General features: G+C 44.2%; 1 protein-coding gene across 2 annotated transcripts in view; it reads left to right on the top strand.

Moving 5' to 3' along the window:
- The window catches only part of LOC138250080 (E3 SUMO-protein ligase RanBP2-like), an 894,326-nt gene that overhangs the window by 134,579 nt on the left and 736,786 nt on the right, over positions 1-22,961 (top strand). For both annotated transcript variants that reach the window (XM_069204480.1, XM_069204481.1), the window contains exons 7-8: positions 14,233-14,425; positions 15,716-15,806. In XM_069204480.1, coding sequence (XP_069060581.1) covers positions 14,233-14,425; positions 15,716-15,806 — 284 coding nt within the window. The remainder of the gene's footprint in view (positions 1-14,232; positions 14,426-15,715; positions 15,807-22,961) is intronic.

Genomic DNA, 22,961 nt, shown 5'->3' on the forward strand with positions numbered 1-22,961 from the left:
CCCCGTCGGAGCCTGGTCGGCCCGACCGCGTGCAGAAGAACGCCGATGGAACGGACCCCCTTCCGTTTCTGTCCCAAATGCCACAATAAATACCCCTATACAGACCAACACTTGGTCTGCAACCTGTGCCTGTCACCTGAGCACAGCAAAGACACCTGCGAGGCCTGTCGTGCGTTCCGGTCCCGAAAAACTCTCCGAGACCGTCGAGCCAGAAGACTTCAGATGGCGTCCGCGCCGACAGCCCACCGGGAGTTCGAGGAACAAGAAGAGGAGGGATCCTTTTCGATCCAAGAATCGGACTCCGAAGGATTCGACGATACACAAACCGTGAGTAGGACGTCGAAAACCACTCAAAAGAAGATTTACAAGGCCCAGGGGATGCCACTGCCATCAGGCCATGGCTCGACCCATAAATTCGGTGACTGACCGTCGGCACCGAAAAAGGCCCAAACAGTGCCGAGATCGTCCGACTCCGGTCGAGACACCGGCACGCAGCCTTCTCGGGACCGAGAAAGTGCTGGAGACAAGCATCGACACCGAGATACCGGTGTAGACACGGCTCGACGCCGAGACAGCGGCACCGAAGAAGATCGACGCCGAGAGGTTTCGGCCCCGAAAAAGAAAAAAGTCACCTCGGAGCCGAAAAAAGATGCAGACAGGGTTTCGGTGCCGAAACAAACTGCAACCGACCCAGTTTCAGGCTCTTATACAGAAGAGCACTCGCTAACCTCCCAAATGCAAAAGCATAGGTTTGAGGAAGAACTACACTCAACGGATGTAGACCATACGCAAAAGCGTATTTTCATACAGCAGGGGACAGGAAAAATAAGCACCCTTCCCCCTATTAGAAGAAAGAGAAGATTGGAGTTCCAAACTGAACAAACACCACAAACAAAAGTGGTGAAAAAAGTTACCCCACCACCCTCTCCTCCACCTGTGATTAACGTCTCACCAGCACAAACTCCATCACATTCCCCAGCTCACACCACCATGAGCCAGGGTGACCAAGATCAAGACGCATGGGACTTATACGACGCCCCAGTGTCAGATAACAGTCCGGAGGCATACCCTACGAAGCCATCTCCACCAGAGGACAGCACTGCGTATTCTCAAGTGGTGGCTAGAGCAGCACAATTTCACAATGTAAGCCTCCACTCAGAACAGGTCGAGGATGACTTTTTATTCAACACACTCTCCTCCACCCACAGCTCCTACCAAAGCCTGCCTATGCTCCCTGGTATGCTCCGGCACGCAAAAGAAATCTTTAAGGAGCCGGTCAAAAGTAGGGCAATCACACCAAGAGTGGAAAAAAAGTATAAGGCGCCTCCTACAGACCCGGCTTTCATCACTACACAGCTGCCACCAGACTCTGTCGTTGTAGGAGCAGCTAGGAAAAGGGCCAACTCCCACACATCTGGAGATGCACCACCCCCAGATAAAGAAAGCCGCAAGTTCGATGCAGCTGGTAAAAGAGTCGCAGCACAAGCTGCAAACCAGTGGCGCATCGCTAACTCCCAGGCACTACTTGCGCGCTATGACAGAGCCTATTGGGATGAGATGCAACATCTCATTGACCATCTGCCCAAGGACCTACAAAATAGGGCAAAACAAGTGGTTGAGGAGGGACAGACCATTTCCAACAACCAAATCCGCTCCTCCATGGACGCTGCAGATACAGCTGCACGGACAATTAATACATCCGTAACTATCAGAAGGCATGCATGGCTCCGAACGTCTGGATTTAAACCAGAGATTCAGCAAGCAGTTCTCAATATGCATTTTAACAAAAAAGAACTGTTCGGTCCAGAAGTGGACACAGCAATTGAGAAACTCAAAAAAGACACGGACACTGCTAAAGCCATGGGCGCACTCTACTCCCCGCAGAGCAGAGGGAATTACAGCATATTCCGTAAAACACCCTTTAGAGGGGGGTTTCGGGGTCAAAGCACACAAGCCAGCACCTCACAGGCAACACCGTCCAGTTACCAGGGACAGTACAGAGGAGGTTTTCGGGGACAATATAGAGGAGGGCAATTCCCTAGGAATAGAGGAAAATTTCAAAGCCCCAAAACCCCTACTACTAAGCAGTGACTCACATGTCACTCACCCCCTCCACACAACACCAGTGGGGGGAAGAATAAGTCATTATTACAAAGCATGGGAGGAAATCACTACAGACACTTGGGTTCTAGCAATTATCCAACATGGTTATTGCATAGAATTTCTACAATTCCCTCCAAACATACCACCAAAAGCACAAAATTTGACAAAACATCATTCCAATCTCCTGGAGATAGAAGTGCAGGCACTATTGCAAAAGAATGCAATCGAATTAGTGCCAAACACACAAATAAACACAGGAGTTTACTCACTGTACTTTCTGATACCAAAGAAGGACAAAACACTGAGACCAATCCTAGACCTCAGAATAGTGAACACATTCATCAAATCAGACCACTTTCACATGGTCACACTACAAGAAGTATTACCATCGCACAGGAAATACCTAAGGTTTGTATTCAAAGGAATACATTACCAATTCAAGGTACTGCCTTTCGGATTAACAACCGCACCAAGAGTCTTTACCAAATGTCTAGCGGTAGTCGCTGCACACATCAGAAGGCAGCAAATACATGTGTTCCCATATCTAGACGACTGGCTAATCAAGGCCCATTCGTTAATAGAGTGCTCAAATCACACAAATCAGATCATACAAACCCTCTTCAAACTAGGGTTCACCGTCAACTTCACGAAATCCAACATTCTGCCGTGCAAGGTACAACAATACCTAGGAGCCATAATAGACACAACAAAAGGAGTAGCCACTCCAAGTCCCCAAAGAATTCAAAATTTCAACACCATCATACAACGCATGTATCCAACACAAAAGATACAAGCAAAGATGATATTACAACTCCTAGGCATGATGTCTTCATGCATAGCCATTGTCCCAAACGCAAGACTGCACATGAGGCCCTTACAACAGTGCCTAGCATCACAGTGGTCTCAAGCACAGGGTCATCTTCTAGATCTGGTGTTAATAGACCGCCAAACTTACCTCTCGCTTCTGTGGTGGAACAACATAAATTTAAACAAGGGGCGGCCTTTCCAAGACCCAGTGCCACAATACGTAATAACAACAGATGCTTCCATGACAGGGTGGGGAGCACACCTTGATCAACACAGCATACAAGGACAATGGAACGTACATCAAACAAAACTGCATATAAATCACCTAGAACTACTAGCAGTTTTTCAAGCACTAAAAGCTTTCCAACCAATAATAGTTCACAAATACATTCTCGTCAAGACAGACAACATGACAACAATGTATTATCTAAACAAGCAAGGGGGGACACACTCCACGCAGTTAAGCCTGCTATCACAAAAAATTTGGCGTTGGGCAATTCACAACCAAATTCGCCTAATAGCACAATTTATACCAGGGATCCAAAATCAACTCGCAGACAACCTCTCTCGAGATCACCAACAGGTCCACGAATGGGAAATTCACCCCCAAATTCTGAACACCTATTTCAAACTCTGGGGAACACCTCAAATAGACTTGTTTGCGACGAAGGAGAACGCAAAATGCCAAAACTTCGCATCCAGATACCCACACAAACAGTCCCTAGGCAATGCCCTATGGATGAACTGGTCAGGGATATTTGCTTACGCTTTTCCTCCTCTCCCTCTCCTTCCTTATCTGGTAAACAAATTGAGTCAAAACAAACTCAAACTCATTTTAATAGCACCAACTTGGGCAAGGCAACCCTGGTACACAACACTTCTAGACCTATCAGTAGTACCCCACATCAAATTGCCCAACAGGCCGGATCTGTTAACACAACACAACCAACAGATCAGACATCCAGATCCAGCATCGCTGAATCTAGCAATCTGGCTCCTGAAATCCTAGAATTCGGACACTTACAACTTACCCAAGAATGTATGGAAGTCATAAAGCAAGCCAGAAGGCCGTCCACTAGGCACTGCTATGCAAGTAAATGGAAGAGGTTTGTCTGCTACTGCCATCATAATCAGATCCAACCTTTACACGCAACTCCAAAGGATGTAGTGGGTTACTTGCTTCACTTACAAAAATCTAACCTAGCCTTCTCTTCCATTAAAATACACCTTGCGGCAATATCTGCATACCTGCAGACTACCTATTCAACTTCCCTATATAGGATACCAGTCATTAAAGCATTCATGGAAGGCCTTAAAAGAATTATACCACCAAGAACACCACCTGTTCCTTCATGGAACTTAAATGTTGTCTTAACAAGACTCATGGGTCCACCTTTTGAACCCATGCACTCTTGCGAAATACAGTTCCTAACCTGGAAGGTTGCATTTCTCATCGCCATTACATCTCTAAGAAGAGTAAGCGAAATTCAGGCGTTCACAATACAAGAACCTTTTATACAACTACACAAAAATAAAGTCGTCCTAAGGACTAATCCTAAATTTTTACCAAAGGTTATTTCACCGTTCCACCTAAATCAAACAGTGGAACTACCAGGGTTCTTCCCACAGACAGATTCCGTAGCTGAGAGGGCACTACATACATTAGATGTCAAAAGAGCATTAATGTACTACATTGACAGAACGAAAAAATCAGAAAGACTAAACAACTATTTATTGCATTCCAAAAACCTCATGCAGGAAACCCAATATCAAAACAAGGTATAGCCAGATGGATAGTTAAATGCATCCAAATCTGCTACCTTAAAGCAAAACGACAACTGCCCATTACACCAAGGGCACACTCAACCAGAAAAAAAGGTGCTACCATGGCCTTTCTAGGAAACATCCCAATGCAAGAAATATGTAAGGCAGCCACATGGTCTATGCCACACACGTTCACCAAGCACTACTGTATAGACGTGTTATCCGCACAGCAAGCCACAGTAGGTCAAGCCGTGTTAAGAACATTATTTCAAACCACTTCCATTCCTACAGGCTGAGCCACCGCTTTTGGGGAGATAACTGCTTACTAGTCTATGCAGAACATGTGTATCTACAGCGACAGATGCCATCGAACTGAAAATGTCACTTACCCAGTGTACATCTGTTCGTGGCATCAGTCGCTGGAGATTCACATGTGCCCACCCACCTCCCCGGGAGCCTGTAGCAGTTTGGAAGTTAGCTTCAACTTTGTACATTTGTATATATATTATTTTAACCTTAAATAGGTACATACTTAGTCACTCCATTGCATGGGCACTATTACTACAGCACAACTCCTACCTCACCCTCTGCGGGGAAAGCAATCGAAGATGGAGTCGACGCCCATGCGCAATGGAGACAGAAGGAGGAGTCACTCGGTCCCGTGACTCGAAAGACTTCTTCGAAGAAAAACAACTTGTAACACTCCGACCCAACACCAGATGGCGAGCTATGCAGAACATGTGAATCTCCAGCGACTGATGCCACGAACAGATGTACACTGGGTAAGTGACATTTTCATTACCACACGAATGTATGGATATCCTTAAACAAGCATGCAAACCTACTACTAGGCAGTGCTATGCAGCAAAATGGAAACGTTTTGTTTGTTACTCTCAAATAAAAAATATTAACCCTCTTCAGCCTACAATACAGGACATTGTATAATATTTAGTACATTTACGAAAGGCAAATTTAGCTGCATATGTGCAAAATAGACAACATATTTCCTTGTCCAGAATTCCAGTTATCAAAGCATTTATGGAAGGACTGAAAAAAATAATTCTACCAAGGATTCCTTCAGCTCCATCTTGGAACTTATACATTGTCCTCACAAGACTCATGGCCCTACCATTTGAGACACTTCACTCCTGCCCCTTACAATTCCTTTCATGGAAAGTAGCATTCTTAATTGCTATCCCGTCTTTTAGGTGTGTCAGTGAGCTTCAGGCATTAACTTTCGATTAACCTTTCTTTCAGGTTTTGTATTAAGAACAAATCCAAAATTTCTTCCCAAAGTCATTTAGCAATTTCATAATAATGAAACAATAGAATTGCCAGTTTTCTTCCCAAAACCAGATTCAATGGTAGCAAGAGCTCTACATACTCTAGATGTCAAAAGAGCTATTATGTACTATATAGACAGGACAAAAGATTTTAGGACAACAAAACAACTTTTTGTGGCTTTCTTATTACCACAAAAAGGAGACCCAATGTCTAATACAACTGAAGCAAAATGGAAAGTCAAATGCTTTCTAACTTGCTATACTGAAGCTAAGAGACAGTTCCCTGTACTACCTACGGCTCATTCCACTAGGGAAAAAAGGTGAATCCATGGCCTTTTTTAGGTAACATACCTATGGCAGACATTTGTAAGGCAGCAACATGGTCTACACCACACACGTTTACTAAACATTATTGTGTAGGCGTATTTGCCAGACAACAGGCAAATGTTGGACAAGCTGTACTTAAAACACTTTTTCAAACAATTGCAACCCCTACACACAGCCACCGCTTTACGGAGGGACTGCTTTACAGTCTATGCACAGCATGTGTAAGAAGTTGACTCTGTATATACTATTTCAAAGAAAGAAATAGTGTGCACAGAGTCCAAGGGTTACCCTTAGAGGTAAGATAGTGGCAAAATTAGATAATTCTAATGCTGTATTTTGTTGTAGTTGGGTCGAGCAGTAGTCTTATCAGAGGGTAGTGTTAAGCTTTTGTTGTACACACACAGGCAATAAATGAGGAACACACACTCAAATACAATTCCAGGCCAATAGGTTTTTATATAGAAAAATATATTTTCGTAGTTTATTTTAAGAACCACAGATTCAAGATTTACAGTTAATACTTTAAATGTAAGGTACTTCACTTAGATACTTTAGGAACTTTGAATGAAAACAATATCATGTACAGTCTTTGTAGAAATGGCAATAAGCTATTTTCAAAGTGGACACAGTGCAAAAATCAACAGTTCCTGGGGGAGGTAAGTAAAGGTTAGATTAGGAGGTAAGTAAAACACTTACAAGTCTCAGTTCCGGGGCATAGGCTGCCCACCGTTGGGGGTTCAAGGCAACCCCAAAGTTATCACACCAGCAGCTCAGGGCCGGTCAGGTGCAGAGGTCAAAGAGGTGCCCAAAACACATAGGCGCCTATGGAGAACAGGGGTGCTCCGTTTCCAGTCTGCCAGCAGGTAAGTACCTGCATCCTCGGGGGGGTAGACCAGGGGAGTTTTGTAGAGCACTGGGGGGGACACAAGTAGGCACACAATACACACCCTCAGCGGCACAGGGGCGGCTGGGTGCAGTGTTGAAAGCAGGCATCGGGTTTCAGGTAGGAAACAATGGAGGGACCCGGGGGTCACTCTAGCGGTGCAGGCAGTCACATGGGGGGCTTCCCAGGACAGCCACCACCTGGGCAAGGCAGAGGGTTGTCTGGTGGTCACTCCTGCGTCGAAGTTCGGTTCCTTCAGGTCCTGGGGGATGCGGGTGCAGTGTTGGTTCCAGGCGTCGGGTCCCTTGTTACAGGCAGTCGCGGTCAGGGGAGCCTCTGGATTCTCTCTGCAGGCATCGCTATGGGGGCTCAGGGGGTGTTGTCTGGTTACTCACGTGCTCGCAGCCACTGGGGAGTCCTCCCTGAGGTGTTGGTTTTCTGCAGGTCGAGCCAGGGGCGTCGGGTGCAGAGTGTAGAGTCTCACGCTTCCGGCAGGAAACGTGAAGTCCTTGGAAGTTGCTTCTTTGTTGCAAAGAAGTAGCTGGTTTTGAACAGGGCTGCTGTTCACAGGAGTTTCTTGGTCCTGTAGTCCAGGGCAGTCCTCTGAGGCTTCAGAGTTCGCTGGGCCCTGTCGGATGCGTCGCTGGAGCAGGTTTTCAAAGTTGGAGACAGGCCAGTAGGGCTGGGGCCAAATCAGTTGTCGTCTTCCTCCTTCTCTGCAGGTTTGTAGGTCAGCAGTCCTCCTTTCTTCAGGTTGCAGAAATCTGATTTCCTAGGATCTGGGGAGCCCCTAAATACTGAATTTAGGGGGGTGTTTAGTTCTGGGAGGGCAGTAGCCAATAGCTACTGTCCTTGAGGGTGGCTACACCCTCTTTGTGCCTCCTCACTGTGGGAAGGGGGGCACATCCCTAATCCTATTGGGGGGAATCCTCCAAGCTCAAGATGGAGGATTTCTCAAGGCAGGGGTCACCTCAGCTCAGGACATATTAGGGGCTGTCCTGACTGGTGGGTGACTCCTCCTTGTTTTTCTCATTATCTCCTCCAGCCTTGCAGCCAAAAGTGGGGGCAGTGGCCGGAGGGGCGGGCATCTCCACTAGCTGGGAAGCCCTGGGGCGCTGTAACAAAAGGGGTGAGCCTTTGAGGCTCACCGCCAGGTGTTACAGTTCCTGCAGGGGGAGGTGAGGAGCACCTCCACCCAGTACAGGCTTTGTTCCTGGCCACAGAGTGACAAAGGCACTCTCCCCATGTGGCCTGCAACATGTCTGGTGTGTGGCAGGCTGGCAGGAACTGGTCAGCCTACACTAGAAGTCGGATATGTATTCAGGGAGCATCTCTAAGATGCCCTCTGGGTGTATTTTACAATAAATTGCACACTGGCATCAGTGTGCATTTATTGTGCTGAGAAGTTTGATACCAAACTTCCCAGTTTTCAGTGTAGCCATTATGTAACTGTGGAGTTTGTGTTTGATAAACTCCCAGACCATATACCCTTATGGCTACCCTGCACTTACAATGTCTAAGGTTTTGCTTAGACACTGTAGGGGCATAGTGCTCATGCACATATGCCCTAACCTGTGGTATAGTGCACCCTGCCTTAGGGCTGTAAGGCCTGCTAGAGGTGTATCTTACCTATGCCACAGGCAGTGTGAGGTTGGCATGGCACTCTGAGGGGAGTGCCATGTCAACTTAGTCATTTTCTCCCCACCAGCGCACACAAGCTGTGAGGCAGTGTGCATGTGCTGAGTGAGGGGTCCCCAGGGTGGCATAAGACATGCTGCAGCCCTTAGAGACCTTCCCTGGCATCAGGGCCCTTGTTACCAAGGGTATCAGTTACAAGGGGCTTACCTGAGTGCAAGGGTTGTGCCAATTGTGGAGACAAAGGTACAGTTTAGGGAAAGAACGCTGGTGCCTGGTTAGCAGGGTTCCTGCACACTTTCAAATCATAACTTAGCATCAGCAAAGGCAAACATTTAGGGGGTAACCATGCCAAGGAGGCATTTCCTTACAGCATGTATATCTACAGCTACACATGCCGTCGAACGGAAAATGTTACTTACCAGTAGACATCTGTTCGTGGCATGTAGTGCTGTAGATTCACATGCATCCTCCTTCCTCCCCGGAAGTGTGTACAGATTGTAATTTAATTTGATATTATATACTCTTCTCACTACTTCACTCTCCCGCCTACGGACAGTCTAACAAAGGACTTGATGCCCATGCGCAGTATTACCGAAAGGAGGAGTAACTCGATCCTGTGACTCAAACTTTCTTCGCACAAAAACAAGTTGTACTACTCCGAACCCAACACTAGATGGCACTACATGCCACGAACAGATGACTACTGGTAAGTAACATTTTCCTTACCATCCTGCTGTCGCTTGTGGTGCCTGACTGGCAGTGCACACTGCCCTGTAACCTATTGGAACCACCATGAAAATAAAGGTCACCCATCTTTTATGAACTGGTTTATCTAGCGATCTTAGATAAGAGAGGCTTCTCCAGTAAGCATACCTTAGCTAGACCGGTAATTTGTGGGAACATAGTGGGTAAGGAACTGGAGGTAATGGATAGTTACCAAAAAATGAAACACTGTATCTGAGAAAAGAGGACCTGGGCTCCCATCATAATGCCATTGTTGCTTTTGGCCAGAGCTAACTAGAACAGGGACTGTGAGAAAAGAGCTACCCAGTAAGGAGACTTGTGGAACTCAGGAGGTTATCACCCCCTGCTCCTAGATGATAACTCCAAGTGCCATGCAAAGGCTATTCTAGCATGCACTCAGAATATATGAAAACACAACATTTCTGTACTCTAACCTAGATGTGACAGGGCCATAAAATAGACAGCTGACACCAGCATAGCTGACTCACAGGACCATCAGAGCCATGTTGTCACTTGGAATCACTGTGCAGAGACCACCTAAGGCATACCACATACAAATGGATTATGTTGAAGGGCTGTATAACCCACCCCCTTGACACCCCCTTTTCACTTCTGCCTCCTAGATGTTTGGAAACATACTATGTTATAAGACTTCATTTTTTCACCTTTGGATGACCATTGCTATGGCATTTAGATTCAGATGATCTGGTGACAACCGAATTTACCTTGTCCAAGCTTTTCTAAGTTTCTGATAGAAAGGTGAAGTGACTTTATTGCTCCAATTGTAAGAAATTAGTAAGTGGATCTGAGAATCAAGAAAAAAGCCCTCTATAAAATCACAGAGGATTAAGGGCTCAAGTCAGTATGGTCTGAAGTTATTAGTATCTAAGAACTTGGAAGGTTTAGGAAGAGTTTGTTGAATCACTGTAAAATCATGAGAATAAGGGATCATGGACCATTTTCATCTAGTAACACATTTGCATTACCTTAATCCAGAATTCCCTAGTGCTGTTACTGCTAATGTATGGGAAAAATTAAAGGGAAGCATTTTCATCAGAGGACTTAGACTTAACAACTGAGCATCCAAAATCACTTCCACCTTAGACTGTTGGGGAGGATATGATGCTTGCCTCAGTATTTTCAAACACCCCAGCTTCCTCAGATACTTGACTCCATTATGGCTACGAAGTCCATAACTTCTGTTGTATGTGGGTCAGTTATAAAAAAGAAAAACACACTCATCCAGTTAGTATCCAATAGCTAGGAATGATAGGCACAGTTGCAAAAGTATATCAGTGGGACAAAGTCAAATGTAGTAATGATTTCTGTGGTGCATTGCTGTGAGTGAAGAATAGAAGTTCTGTCTAAGCACAAAAAAGACTTTATCTGTCTCCTTCTGTAGTTGACGGTACATATGATCTGCATCCTGGCTAAGAAATGTTTTCTGCTGCTTTTGAAACATTGGCAACCATGCTTGCCATCTCTCTGGGCGACACTGGTTTTCAGATTTTTTTGTTGTAGGAGTTTTGTTCCCTTCAGACCTTTACATTTTCCCTAGATGGTTATATAGAACTATCCTCAAATTACGAGAAGCATTAGTGCAAGACTTATTTGAAAAATTACCAAACTGCCTGAAGATTTTTGTTACATTAGTAACACAATTCTTTTTTTTTTTTTTCTTTTTTTTTACAATATTTGTTAAACCAAAGTGAGATTAAACATTTCATGTGTATTGCATATTGTTTTGGAAATGGGTATGTTTTCCACCACCATTCTTCCAATATGCAATACTAAAATCTGGGACCAGCCAGCTTCCTGGCTAATAATGGAAAAGCTTGACATTGTACCCTCTTCAAATTCAACTTGAATTGTAGCTCAATGCCACTTTAAAGAATGTAATGAATCCCATTAATATGTTTGCTTAGGTCGAGAGCTATCTGTAGTTAATGAATAAAGTAGTCATAACCTGCCTTCTTATTAGGGTATGCTAATCTCAGTGCTGTGTAATTGCTTATTTGTACAGTTTTCTGTTGATCATTAATTTAAATCATTTACTGTCAGGATTGATCTAATACAACCTTTTATTTAGATTGACTAAAACCTTTTATACCCTCCACTGGTGCCCATAATAAGGATTCTGTGTTGTCTTGCTTAGGAGACAAACAACTCTTGTGTTTCTAACACAAATATAAACAATTTTTAACACATGGTAGCCTGTAAAGGAATGTAGTATTTTATTTTACTGGGAGTCCCACCTGAACTACGTCTTTGCCACTATGAATTTGTTACACAGTTTGCAACTTGCTGTGTTATGTTATTCGGCCATTGTGGACTTTATAATATTGAAGACGTTTTTTAGTTTTCTTCTGTAAAGATTGGGCTGCTATTTCTTCTGTAATGTTACTAGTCTGCTTTTGCAAATCTTTATCTGTGTGAGACATGCAATATTTTCTGCCATCTCAGTTTAAATAAACAATAGTTGGATTAGTTCAAATAGTTTGTCACTAAGTTTTTTCAAATGTTTTTTTTCTGAAATAGACTCTAGGCGTGGGGTGTTGAGACAGGAATTTAGGATCGTTCGGACCCCTGTGTTGGACTTGGACCATGTACCCAAAATGACATCGGTGAGGGCTTCATTAAACGGCAAAAGGGGTTCTGAAGTAGAAGCCCCAGGCTGAAGCACTTCCATCAGGAGATTAGACCTGACCTCACCAGTGGGAAGCTTGAGACCAAGGACCTCAGCTGCCCTACTGACCACCATACCAGTTGCTCCCTCTGCCGTAGCCACAGTAGGAGGAGATAGCATGCCAGCGTCAGGAGAAATATCCAGACCACTGGCTTCACCCAATTCCTGAGCCCAGTCCATAGAAGGATCATCCTGGTATTCATAAGGGTCCAGGGACACCTCCATACCCTCCCAATATTCGTACCCATAAGAAAAAGGGTCTGAATCCAACCTGTGGCAAAAAGGCCCCATCGAAGGCTGCGTCAGCCGACGCCACTCTGACTCAGAGTCATGGGGACAAGAATTGGGCCAACGTCGATAGTGGGCACTACCAACGTTGGGAGCGTCTATGATCGACCCAGCGCCTGGGAACGCCTCAAGGGTGCGACCGGCGCCAGTGTGGTTCCGCGCACGGATCCGGAGGTGACCTCGGTGGCCGGAGCCAAAGCCGCCGACGCAGGAACCAAAGGCCCCTCAGCTGAACCCCTTGGGCCCGAAGGTGCCATATTTGGGTCGGATCGCCCAAATATGAGGCGCATGGCCTCATAAAACTCTAAGTTGGGCGGGGGTCGCTCCGGCTCCGGGAAACTCGGGGAATCGCGTGACTGACCCAGACGCAGGCTCCGAGGACGAAGGACTTGTGCTTGGACGCTCTTCCCACGACATGTTGGCTGAGTGACGGGGAAAAGTCGGAGAGCGATGGGACTTCTTCGACTTCTTATTCTTACCTTGACCCAAGGATTTGGAATACGAGTGGTGATGACTCTGGGACCGATCTCGAGACCTTACTCTTGAGCGATATTGGGACTTACGGGGAGTCGAGTGCTGGGCCGCCATAAGCTTTAGGGACTGCTCCCTCAAAGCCTTCGGTTGCATGGCCTGCCACTCGGAGCACTACTTCGGGTCATGGTTGCGCTCGAGACACCACAGACAAACTCAACAAGGATCTGTCACCGACATTGTACGATGACAGTCCTCGCATGTCTTCAACAAGGTCTTCGGGGACATCCTCAACGCACCAATGTTTCACAGAAAAACTCGATAAAATGGTCGAATTCGGCCAAAAAATAGCCAGGGTAGGTCTTCTCCGGATCAGCGCGTGGCGTGGAAAGAAAAGGAGTGACGTAACTGCGTGAAGACAGTGTCTATGTACTACTCCTGCTGTCATCACGGGGCAAACGACATCCGCGGAGTCGACTAACGCCACTTGCCGACTTGCAAGAGTATTGCTCGAAGAAAAATCTCCAGATCCAGTCTGATTCCTAGGGGAAATTCTACGGTAAGGAATCTGCAACTATAATATGTCTCTACCAGATATTTTGTTACCGAAGGTAAGTAACTTTTACTTAACTTAGCATCAGGACATTAAATCAGTTGTTATGTTTGAAATATATATTTTCTGTCATTTCATTGAAAGTGGTTAAACGTCCATCCTTAAAATGAGAATCTTGAAAAGTAAACCCGAGGGAAGAGATTCAAAAACGTAATGGGCATTTTAGGAGCAATGTGTTATGTATTAAAATACTCTACGTACATAGACTTAACTACTGTCTGTAAAATGTTTTTTAAAGAATGAAAGAAAATACCACTTTTTGAGATTTAGTAATATGAATGTTGGAATATAAAACTAAAGTGGGTACTGAAATAATTTAGATGTTGAGAGTCTATTCATTTGGTAAGTCAGTTTAATTTAGTACTCCTTTACTTTCTATGTGTTTTCAGTTTGAAATTGCAGTTAAAATGGGTTTGAATCCACAAGCTGCATACTTAGCATATAAACCCAATACGAATGATTCAGATTCAAGGCAAAATGGTGGAGACTGGTTATGTTTTGAACAAAATGATGCAAAAGACAGCTATTCATTGTAATATGATCTTCATTTAAGAAACAAACATGGATCTTTAAGAAAAATAGAGCAATATTCAATTATTGTAATCTGGTTGCCATTTTCTTTCAGTTTTGACCATACGCTTCAGTCAGTAAAACCCCATGCGTGTGGCACTGATGATCTGGCTACAGCATTCCAGGAGATAAGAGGTCATTTCTACATGCATGCCGCAACTTTGCTTTTGAAGATGGCACAAGAGAGCGAAGCACAATGGAGAGCAGTGACTGAACCAGCTGCTTTGTGCTACCTGATTGCTTTCCAGGTAAGTTTTCCTATCTCAAGTGTTTTAATTGTTTTGCCTAAGTTACTGACTGAAATGTATTGTTTTTTCCTCTATTCTTGAAACTCCCTAGCCTTTTTAGAGCTGCATATTAAAACATGATGACTTTCTCTTTACAACAAAAAAAATCAAACAATTCTGCTACGTTGAGCAATAGTAGTTGAATTAATACATACTTGTGATTTTGTCTTTATTGAACTTCAGATACATGTGAGGTTTTAGAAATCCTTCATCTAAAGTGAGGCAATAGCACAGACTTTGAGTTTTTTGCTTCTTTGCAAACTGATTTGAAGGCAGAGTAATCCAGCTTGTAATGTAGAGGTGGCATTGCAGTCTTCTCAGATTGTTGCTAGTCTAAACACATCATTTGTAAACCATGTGAAGTAGAAGTTTACACTTCTTCCAAATTCCCAAATTATTAACATACAAATTTCATAAATAGTACAACTGCAGCCAACAAATGGTTGTCCTGTATATGGTGGATGTATTACTTACCTGTCAGATGGGGTACTGACACAGTGGGAAATAGCCTGCGCACGGCTGATTGCATCTTCAACCCATATTAGAAGCTGATTGTAGTAGAAACGTGTTTCCTCCTTCATTCTGTCTCCTTGACTCATGGTTAGGTAGTTAAGGGCAAAATCAGCTGTAAATATTTGCTTAAGAGATGAAGGCAGCGTCTTTGGACAAGTAGTCTACTTGCTGAATACTCCTGTTGAAAATCATAGGTGTGATTTACCTAAGCTGGAGAAATTGACAAGTCATTGACTTAGCGTGCAAAGCCAACCTATGAGGGGGTCTTGTCTTGGCCATTTATGTTAATTTATGAGGCATTTCCTCTCCAAAAAAATTGTTGGTTAATGATATAGTGTGAAGTAATTATTTTTCAAATACATAGATTAGAAAGCCATAACGTTATTATGAAAGGCATATCTTGAAATCGCTCAATACTTTTAAAGAAATGCTGCTTTTCTCAAAGCATGGTTCCTTTGCAGTGAAAAGTACATTTATGTACTCCTTAAATTTTAGATAAATGGAATATGTGACTTTGTACAGAGACGAAAGGGGTGGTGTGAAAGAAACATGTTTCCATGAACTGCACATGTGCCTGCTGCAAATGTTCTGGGGCTACTTTGAAATTATGTTCTTTAGCTTTCAGAGTGAGGCAAGTACTCAGTTGAAAAACTGATGCTTATCTTGAAATATCCATGATAAGAGTGAAATGTTGATATATTTTATTAATGCTTATATTTTCCTCTTCACTGATGCCAGGTCCCAAGGCCAAAAAATAAATCAATAAAACGGGATGAAAATGGACAAGATTTACTCGAACTGCTAGCCTGTGATCGTCAAAGCCAGTCAGGTAATGGATATTGCTTTATTTACGATGAAGACTGGGGAGTCCTCAGAATTCTTTTGTCCAATAAATTAACCATTGTGTATCTTTTGATCTTCACTGAATCCTATCCAGTTATTATGATGTTGTGCATCTTTCATTCACAACCTGTGATTACCAGGCCACGTAATGTAATGCTGGGACTGAATATTGCTTCAGTAGCTGTTCTGTGGAGCAAGGTACCTCGTACGCGGGCATGTCCTCAAGCATACACAGGCACACTCCCTTGCTAGGTGCTGTTTTGCTATTTTTCTTTTCTGCTAATCGGTGTCGACTGGAAGCTGCTGCACTTGTGTTGAGCATTTTTTACACTTGGCCCTTTTCCACTTGTGTTGGCATAGATTTTTTTTTTGCCCCCTTGTCTTTTCTCCCTTCAGCTTGGTTATGAATTTTTGTTTCCAGGAGCTGACCCACTCATGGTGGACTTACATGTGCTCTGTGATACCATTTGTACACGGTTCATTCAGACCTCCTAATGTGCATGCAGCTTAAGAGTTCTTTTATCTGTGAAGGGATTTATTTGATTTCATTACTAGAATCAGATGGTGGTAAGAGTCTTGGCAAAGGGGTATCATACTGAGAAACCTGTCAAAGAGCCAGTGATGTTCTCTGCAGAGGCACCCTCTTCCTTCAGAGTGAGGTCTTGAAAGGTGGCATTCATAGTGCCAGAGACTGCTTTTTAAACTACTTCCTAGACAGTCTTTGCTGGAAAGATTTGGTGGTAAAGGTTGGGGGAAACTTAGATCATTCCTATTAATAGACACAACCTGTTTGGAACGCATATGAATGACGCCTTGCAGGCTATGAAAACAGGTACTATAAAGGCAAGGTTGTATGTGTTCTTCAGCAAAACTTGTATTCCTACACACACACACCAATCATATGGCCAAAAAAGTAATTATTAGTATGATCATGTAGTGATTTTCAGCCTTTTTGGCAGTGCTCCTATTCCAGTCCTCAGCAGAGTGTGAAACACTTCTACCTAAAGGGTTGCTAGCACACAGGGGCCATGAAGGGGCTTGGCGTACATGATTTCCCAACAGCCAGCTTTCCACCTCTCCCTTTCCAGTGGGGAATAAGTTCAGGCTTATCTTCCAGTTTGGTGTCAATTTACATATTGTTGCTGCATTGTTACATTATGATGTTTGGTTACTCCATAGAATTAATGTAAAAACTACCACCAAAACTTCCTATGAATTAACATCGCATTTGGAAGCAGTGTGTTTAACAATTATTAACTACTTCACTTATGAGTGATAGAATTAGTGACAAAATCCCAACAGCAGGGCTTTATTCAAGTCTTTGTTTTTAATTTGCCCAAAGATGGAGGCATGTATATACATCGTGGGCTTACACCCACCCATTGCTTTTCATTTTTCTTTCAGTGTCCTTTAAAAATCCTTGCTTCCCAAGTGGCTAATCGTTCCTATTTGTCCCCCCTTTTCTCCAGTTGTTCAATCCTTCGGAGCAGCCCCCCCCCCCCCACCCCCCCCCATTACTTGTAGCCTTACATTTGTCCCATATTAGTAACTGTAAAAGTGACGGCTTTTTCCTTTGTCTAAGAGCAATTCACACAAACGCTCAATGTTTTCAATTGCTCCGAGCTCTGATGTCAGGCAGCTGCTTATTTCTCGTTTTCATTTAGCGTTTTTTGGGGGAGAGGGGCTGTCAGTTTTCACCTTTTCATACTGAAAATGTTTTGCAGTGGATGGGCTTACAAAGTTTTTGCATTTATGCAAGTCTTGGGTACTAAATTACATTTATTATTGCATGCAGGTTGCCTCACTGTATCAGCAAGAGTAGTAGAACACACAGAAATGGGACCAGTGCTTGCAACCAAGACCAAAGCACAGGAAACGTGATGGCCATCTTACAAGCAAACTACTTGAGACATTTTGTAGTTTCGTTCATAGATTCCGAGTTACTAGTATAGGTACTTATGTGCCCTGCCAAACTTTCTGCAGAGTAAGGTTAGGAAACAGAGAGCCATGCAGTCCCCTTCGCAGGTATTAAGCCTCTCACCTAGCCAAATACTGCTAAGCACACCGAATAGCATTTTGCTGGGCGTTACTGTTTATGTCCAACTAATCCCTTGTGCTGGTCTGAAGTACTTTGCATTTCACTAGTGTTTGCTTTTAAATTGAAATTAAACAGGAGATTACTATGGCAGTCCTATTTTTCACATTACGACCCAAGGAACCGATGAAGTAACATGGTCACAGGGGCAGCAAGGCCTGCGTGGCTTCTCACTCATACATTTATTGCGGGACAAGGTGTATGAGTCCCTGGGCACAGGCTGTAAACCGAGCCCTGGAACAGACTTTCCTGGACTGCATTCCTTACTGCAAAGCTGTAACATTTCTCTTCTCTGCCCCCCCTCATGAATGTTAACACCTGTCCTTGCGCCACCAGGAAGCCTAAGTTGCAGCTATAAGCAGTAAGTAAGGGAAGGGAGGCTGCAGGTATTGTTGCAAAAAGTATTTAAAAATAGTGTGATACGTATCTTGTTTCCTGATAAGAATCATGCCATATGTTTGTACACTTCGGAGATTCACGCACAAGCTCACTTGTGCTGCCCTGCCCTCTGTGGCACCAATGAAGTTTGAGAGGAGTAAGCTACAGGCACGGGCAGAGCAATAATGCTGTAAATTAAAAATATTGTACTGTTACCTTGAAAGTCTTGTCTTGTCTTTGTCTCACACTGTACTTCCTTAGTTGTTCATGATTTTCACCGGTGCCAATTGGTATTTGAATGTTTTCCTTTTCAATTTCTTCCTCCCTTCGTTTCCTTCTTTCTTTTCCCCCAAAGTCACACCATGTACTGATTGTCTCTCTCGCTCTATCTTTCACTCACGTTAGTTGGTAAAATCTGTTAGTTGGTTTGAAGGCCTACTGCTTCAGAGATGTGTGGATCGTGCTGCTCATAATTTAAACACTTGATTGGTAGTCTTGACGTTTAATTGTTTTGACAGTTAAATGCCTTAATTAAATTGACTACTACAATATGGCCGCTACCATCTTCAGAACTTTAACTCTTCCCTTTTGCACATCCTATGTTACTGTGCATCTGCGCACAGACATTGCAGCAACCAGATGGAACTCTTGTGTCCTTAGTACAGTGTTGAGGTGTGAAGTATTAAGAGCATCTCTGCTCCTGCATGTATGTTTTTTTTTTTTTTTTATTGTTCTTGTGCCGTTTGTAATATGTTGTTATGCGTGCTGCGCTTCAGACTACATATCTTGTATATGCAAGCTCAAGGCTACTACTGCCAAAGATATCCACATCTGGGGATTTTATGGTGCACTCGCTCCTAGGTGCTTCATGAGATGTCAGTACTGTGTTCTTTATTCTGACACCACCACTCCATTGGAGTACGTCTTTCCATGCTTTCTGACATATGGTCTGTTTTTTCTCATTTCAGGTTGCTCTTTCTCTACCTCCCCAGATTATAATTACATGTGCACAAATGCACAAATTGCATTTTCACTCTTTTCCTGCTGACGCTGAACAATATCAGCAAAAAACAATGGTGAAACTAGTAGGTCTTCATTCATGTCCAAAAGGCAAGACCTTTTAGCTATGTCAATGTTTGTTGAACTTACGAGAGAAGTTGATTAAAAAAACTACATTTCCAGATGATTTCACTTCTGTCCTTCATTTAATCTGACCACAAGGATTTCCTAGCGTCAGTCAATTTAGAGGACAGTGGTGGATGGCCAGTTCAAAGTTCTCGAATTTGGCTTCAAAACGGCACCCAGAGCATTTACAAAATGCGTGGCAATGGCACTAGAAGCAGCATGTTTAATGTGTCACGTAATAAGAGGTTTCATGTGCCTGAACTGGCTCCTATCGTCAAGTAAACCACACATGCAGTCCATTTGAAACTTGGTCTGTTATGTAAGCAGATGTCACTCTGAACAAAAAGGAAGTTGGTGCTTACTTGTTTGCAACATGCTTCATTCCTAGGAGCAAATATTTGTGTAGACATTATAAAAACGTATCCTTCTCAGGAAAGAAAAAAGACTGTAAAGTTAACCCAGAACACCCTTGCAAGATCTGAGATCACCCATAAGAAAATGCAGAATGGTTGTGGAGATATCTGTATCCTTTTAATTTCTTGGTGCCCCCTGAGAACACGACCTCTCCAAGATTAGTTAAATTTGCAATGGAAACAAATCTTAGTGTAATGAGAGGAACATATTCTGGTTACTCCTGAAATCAGGCTTGTTTTGGTATTGCGGATGGCCCAGACCTTTACACTATGGTACCACAATGCCAGCTCACCACAGGCAACTCAATCTAAGGTCGGGGTGCACGTTTACAGAACCTTTCCACAAATAGCTCCTGGCTGTGTGAAAAGCAAAATGTTCACTCAAATGTTCTCGAACTCAGGGCAGCCAGAGTTGCCTAAAAAGCATTCCTGGTATAAATCTCTCGCCACTTTTGTCTTTCTTGGCTTGAGTTTAGCAGTGAGCTTGACGAACATGGGAAGATCACAATTACTATTCTTTAAGTCTTCCAGGATGCAATAACAAAATTAATAGTCCTATTCAGTTTATTTCTTCATTTTTCCAATTTAAACTTAAATTCAGTTGTTTAGGAACACATCTCAAAAACGTGATACAACAACTTCAGATCAGAAAAGAAAGAAATCAATTAGAGTGGAACATATATTGAATGAACTGTTCATTTTGTTACTGTCTCGAAGAGGCCTTAAAGATTAGTAAGTGCACCTTGAGGGTAGTGGTGCAGGAAGAATATAGGGTGCTGGACTGAGATCCTTTCTACCCTGCAGGCAGTATGAACATTTTCTATTCTAATGCCAATCCTAGAATATTTAGAGAAAGTGAAACTTTTCCTAAAATAGCCCAGCAGGATTATTTACTATTCTAAACCAAATTGTGTAATATTTTGGGTAAAAAAAAAAAAAACAATCTCCAAGGTTTTTTTCACTCTTTATTGATCGAAGTGCTGCCCTGATTGTGCCGTTGCAGGCAAAAAACTAAAAGTACACAGAAGAAGCAGACTATGAGGCTACTATTTTTTATTATGTCAAAAACCCAAGGTACAAAATCACAAACTTTATCTCAAAAAGCTCATTTTTTTTGCCACAGTTCTGTATCACAGGATAACAGTAACTGTGAGTTCGATGGCATCTGTCGCTGTAGATACACATGGTATGCATGAGCTCGCCATCTGGTGTTGGGTCGGAGTGTTACAAGTTGTTTTTCTTCGAAGAAGTGTTTTCGAGTCACGGGACCGAGTGACTCCACCTTCTGTGCTCATTGCGCATGGGCGTCGACTCCATCTTCGATTGTTTTCTTTCCGCCATCGGGTTCGGACGTGTTCCTGTCGCTCCGAGTTTCGGAACGGAAAGATAGCTGAAGACGGAAGATTTTCGACGGTATCGTTGCGATCCGGTTAGAGATAGACACATACAACGACGCGTTGAACATCGAAGCGCTTCGGTGCCCTTCGGGGTAGATTTCGGCACCCCGTCGGGGCCTAGTCGGCCCGACCGCGTGGAGGACAACGCCGATGGAACGGACCCCGTTTCGATTCTGCCCCGAATGCCACAACAAATATCCTTATACGGACCTACACTCGGTCTGTAATCTGTGCCTGTCACCCGAGCACAGCGAAGAATCCTGTGAGGCCTGTCGGGCGTTCCGGTCCCGAAAAACTCTGCGCGACCGTCGAGCGAGAAGACTCCAGATGGCGTCCACGCCAAAAGAGCGTCGACAGTTCGAGACAGAAGAGGAACAGGAGGAATCCTTTTCCATCCAGGATTCAGACTCCGACGAGCTACACTCTACAAGAACTGTGAGTAAGACGTCGAGATCAAACCTTAAAAAAGGAAAGAAGGCCCAGGGGACGCCACTGCCAACCGGCCATGGCTCCACCCAAATTCTCGGTGACCAACAATCGGCACCGAAAAAGGCCCATTTAGTGTCGAGATCGTCCGACTCCGGTCGAGACACCGGCACGCAGCCTCCTCGAGACCGAGAGAGTGCTAAACAGAAGCATCGACACCGAGAATTCGGTGTCGACACGGATCGACGCCGAGACAGTGGCGCCGAAGACCATAGAGGCCAAGAATTTTCGGCACAGAAAAAAAGGAAGGTTACCTCGGAGCCGAAAAAACAATCGACAGGGGTTTCGGAGTCGAAAAAAGCGACATCAGACCCTGTTTCTGGCTCCTACACTGAAGAGCATTCTATGTCTTCTCAAATGAAGAAACATAGATTTGAACAAGAACTGCAATCCACTGACGTGGATCACACGCAAAAGCGTATCTTTATTCAGCAGGGGACTGGGAAGATCAGTACCCTTCCACCTGTCAAACGAAAGAGAACGCTTCAGTTTACTCCTCAGCAACAAACAGCACAAAAGGTAACACCTCCTCCCTCGCCTCCACCTGTAACTCCGGCTTCGCCAACTTACACCCCGTCACATTCGCCAGCTCACACCGCCATGAGCCACGATGACCAAGATCAGGATGCGTGGGACTTGTACGACGCACCAGTGTCTGATAACAGCCCAGACACATACCCAACTAGGCCATCACCACCGGAAGACAGCACAGCCTACTCACAAGTGGTGGCTAGAGCAGCACTATTCCATAATGTGGAACTACACTCGGAACAAGTAGAGGATGATTTTTTATTTAACACCCTCTCTTCAACCCACAGCTCCTACCAAAGCCTGCCGATGCTCCCAGGCATGCTACGCCATGCAAAGGACATTTTCAAGGAGCCAGTAAAAAGTAGGGCAGTGACGCCTAGGGTGGACAAGAAGTATAAGGCGCCTCCTACGGACCCTGTATTCATCACCTCTCAGCTGCCACCAGACTCTGTGGTGGTAGGGGCTGCCAGAAAAAGGGCAAACTCACACACTTCTGGGGATGCACCTCCCCCAGATAAAGAAAGTAGGAAGTTCGATGCAGCCGGGAAGAGGGTTGCTGTCCAAGCAGCAAACCAGTGGCGCATCGCAAATTCACAAGCGCTGTTAGCGCGATACGACAGAGCCCACTGGGATGAGATGCAGCATCTCATTGAACATCTCCCAAAAGATCTGCAAAAGAGAGCAAAACAGGTTGTTGAGGAGGGTCAAAACATTTC

This window comes from Pleurodeles waltl, chromosome 8 (assembly GCF_031143425.1).
Source record: "Pleurodeles waltl isolate 20211129_DDA chromosome 8, aPleWal1.hap1.20221129, whole genome shotgun sequence".
In the NCBI taxonomy this organism is placed as follows: domain Eukaryota; kingdom Metazoa; phylum Chordata; class Amphibia; order Caudata; family Salamandridae; genus Pleurodeles; species Pleurodeles waltl.